Raw genomic sequence first — 2,042 nt, forward strand, 5'->3', positions numbered from 1 at the left:
CTCCAGTCATATGCTTGGAACATCCACTGTCTAGGTACTATGAGTGAGTTTTGGATGTCAAGCAGATCTGCAAAACAGAATTCAGACTTTGGTTTTAGGTACCCAATTTAGATTGGGTCCTTGAGGGTTAGTCTCAATCACAGGTTTCTTTACTCTCCAAACTTGTTTCCATCCCTTGTCAGCAAGCTTTTTCAGTTTACAATCAAAAGATATATGTCCCTTTTTGCAACAAAAATGGCATGAAAAAGCAGAGGATGTACTTTGAGTTGGTTTAATGAAAACATCATGAATTGGCTTTGATCCAACAAATTTATGATTCTTTTGAGCATTCCTATTTGGTCTATAGCCAATTCCAGATTTTTCATTTGCATTCTTTTGGTTGCCAAGAAGAACATTCAGGTTGTTTCTACCATTAGTAAATTTTGCTAAATCAAATTGTAGTGATTCAACCTTTCTTTCAAGTTCAATAAAACTAGTGAGTTTATTATGTGCTTTCTTTTTCAAAAGTGCATTCATGTCTTCAAGCAACTTATGATCCTTTTTGATTTCTTCATACATCATGCACTGTTTTGCTAACATTTTCTTAGTGCAAATCAATTGTTTCACTACATTAATATGTTCATCATGCAATTCATTGAAAACATCATGCAATTCTTCATAAGAGGGATTAGAGGTAGTACTTACATCGCTATCTGAATCTGAGTTAGTGTTGGCCATTAGACACAAGTTTGCTTCTTCTTCTTATGAAGTTTCAGAAGATTCTTCAACATTGTCATTCCAAGCTATGTAGGCTCTTTTAGGTTTTGAAGATGGTTGATCCTTGCCTTTAGCTTTCACAAACTTGTTTCTATTTTGTAGTTGAAAAAATTCAGATTTAATGTGGCCTGATTTTCCACATTCATAGCAGGTTATCACCTTGCTATCATTTGTCTCATTCTTGCTGAAGCTTTTTGTCTTTGAATTGGATGATTTCTTTGGTTGGATTCCTTTCTTCTTCAGAAATTTCTTGAACTTTCTGACCAGCATTCCGATTTCAGGTTCTTCATCAGTTTCACTCTCGGAATCATCAGTACAAGTTTCTGGTTCAGATTTTACTTTATGAGCTTGAGTTTTCAGAGATAGTCCCTTCCTTTTCCGATCAGTTAGCTCTGACTCATTCAACCGGTGCAGCTCCATTTCATGTTCTCTGAGCTTGCCAAAGAGGGTGGCAATGGTCATGCTTCCAAGATCCTTTGATTCAGCTATTGCAGTGACCTTAGGTTGCCATTGTCTTGTCAAGCATCTCATTACTTTGTTTATTTGTTGCTCATTGTCAATTACTTTCCCTAGAGCATTCAGATTGTTAATGACATGTGTGAACCGTGTCTGCAAGTCATTGATTGACTCATCCTTCTTCATATTGAAGAGTTCATATTCATGCATCAGAGTGTTAGTTTTGGCCCTCTTGACATCAGTTGTGCCTTCATGAGTTTCTTGGAGTGTATCCCACATTTCTTTGGCGGTTTTGCAATTTGATACCCTGAAAAACTCATCAGCACTCAAAGTAAAAGTTATTATATTTTTGGCTTTTGCATTATAGCCAACTCTTTTCTTATCATCAACAGACCAATCAGATCTAGGTTTCTTGATTAATGATCCATCAGTACCAGCAAGTTTAGGCACATAAGGACCATTTTCTAATGCATCTAATATGTCAAGAACACTTGCCTCTAGAAAGATAAGCATTCTTTCTTTCCAGTACATATAAGCAGACCCATTAAAGGCAGGGGGTCTAGTTAAAGAGGCACCTTCGCCCAAGAATTCAGTAGAGGCCATTTTCTTTTTTTGAGAAATAGTCTAAAAGATTAAGCTCTTGATACCAATTGATGGTGGAATGGCCTCTATCCTTAGGAAGTTGTACACAATATTATTAACCAGATTATCCAATTCCTTGCTAAGTGATGAACTTAATATTAAAACCAACTTGTTTAATATTAATTCCAATTTAACAATAATAGATTCCAAAACTTATTCAAAACTGAGATTCAAGAACACATGTATTA

General features: G+C 35.7%; 1 protein-coding gene across 1 annotated transcript; it reads right to left on the reverse strand.

Moving 5' to 3' along the window:
- Positions 1-741: 741 nt before the first annotated feature.
- On the reverse strand, positions 742-1,815 carry LOC140920418 (uncharacterized). The gene has a single exon (XM_073368692.1). It carries the CDS (start codon positions 1,813-1,815, stop codon positions 742-744), a length of 1,074 nt encoding a protein of 357 aa, XP_073224793.1.
- Positions 1,816-2,042: the final 227 nt, after the last annotated feature.

This window comes from Cicer arietinum, chromosome 5 (genome assembly GCF_000331145.2).
Source record: "Cicer arietinum cultivar CDC Frontier isolate Library 1 chromosome 5, Cicar.CDCFrontier_v2.0, whole genome shotgun sequence".
Lineage (NCBI taxonomy): Eukaryota > Viridiplantae > Streptophyta > Magnoliopsida > Fabales > Fabaceae > Cicer > Cicer arietinum.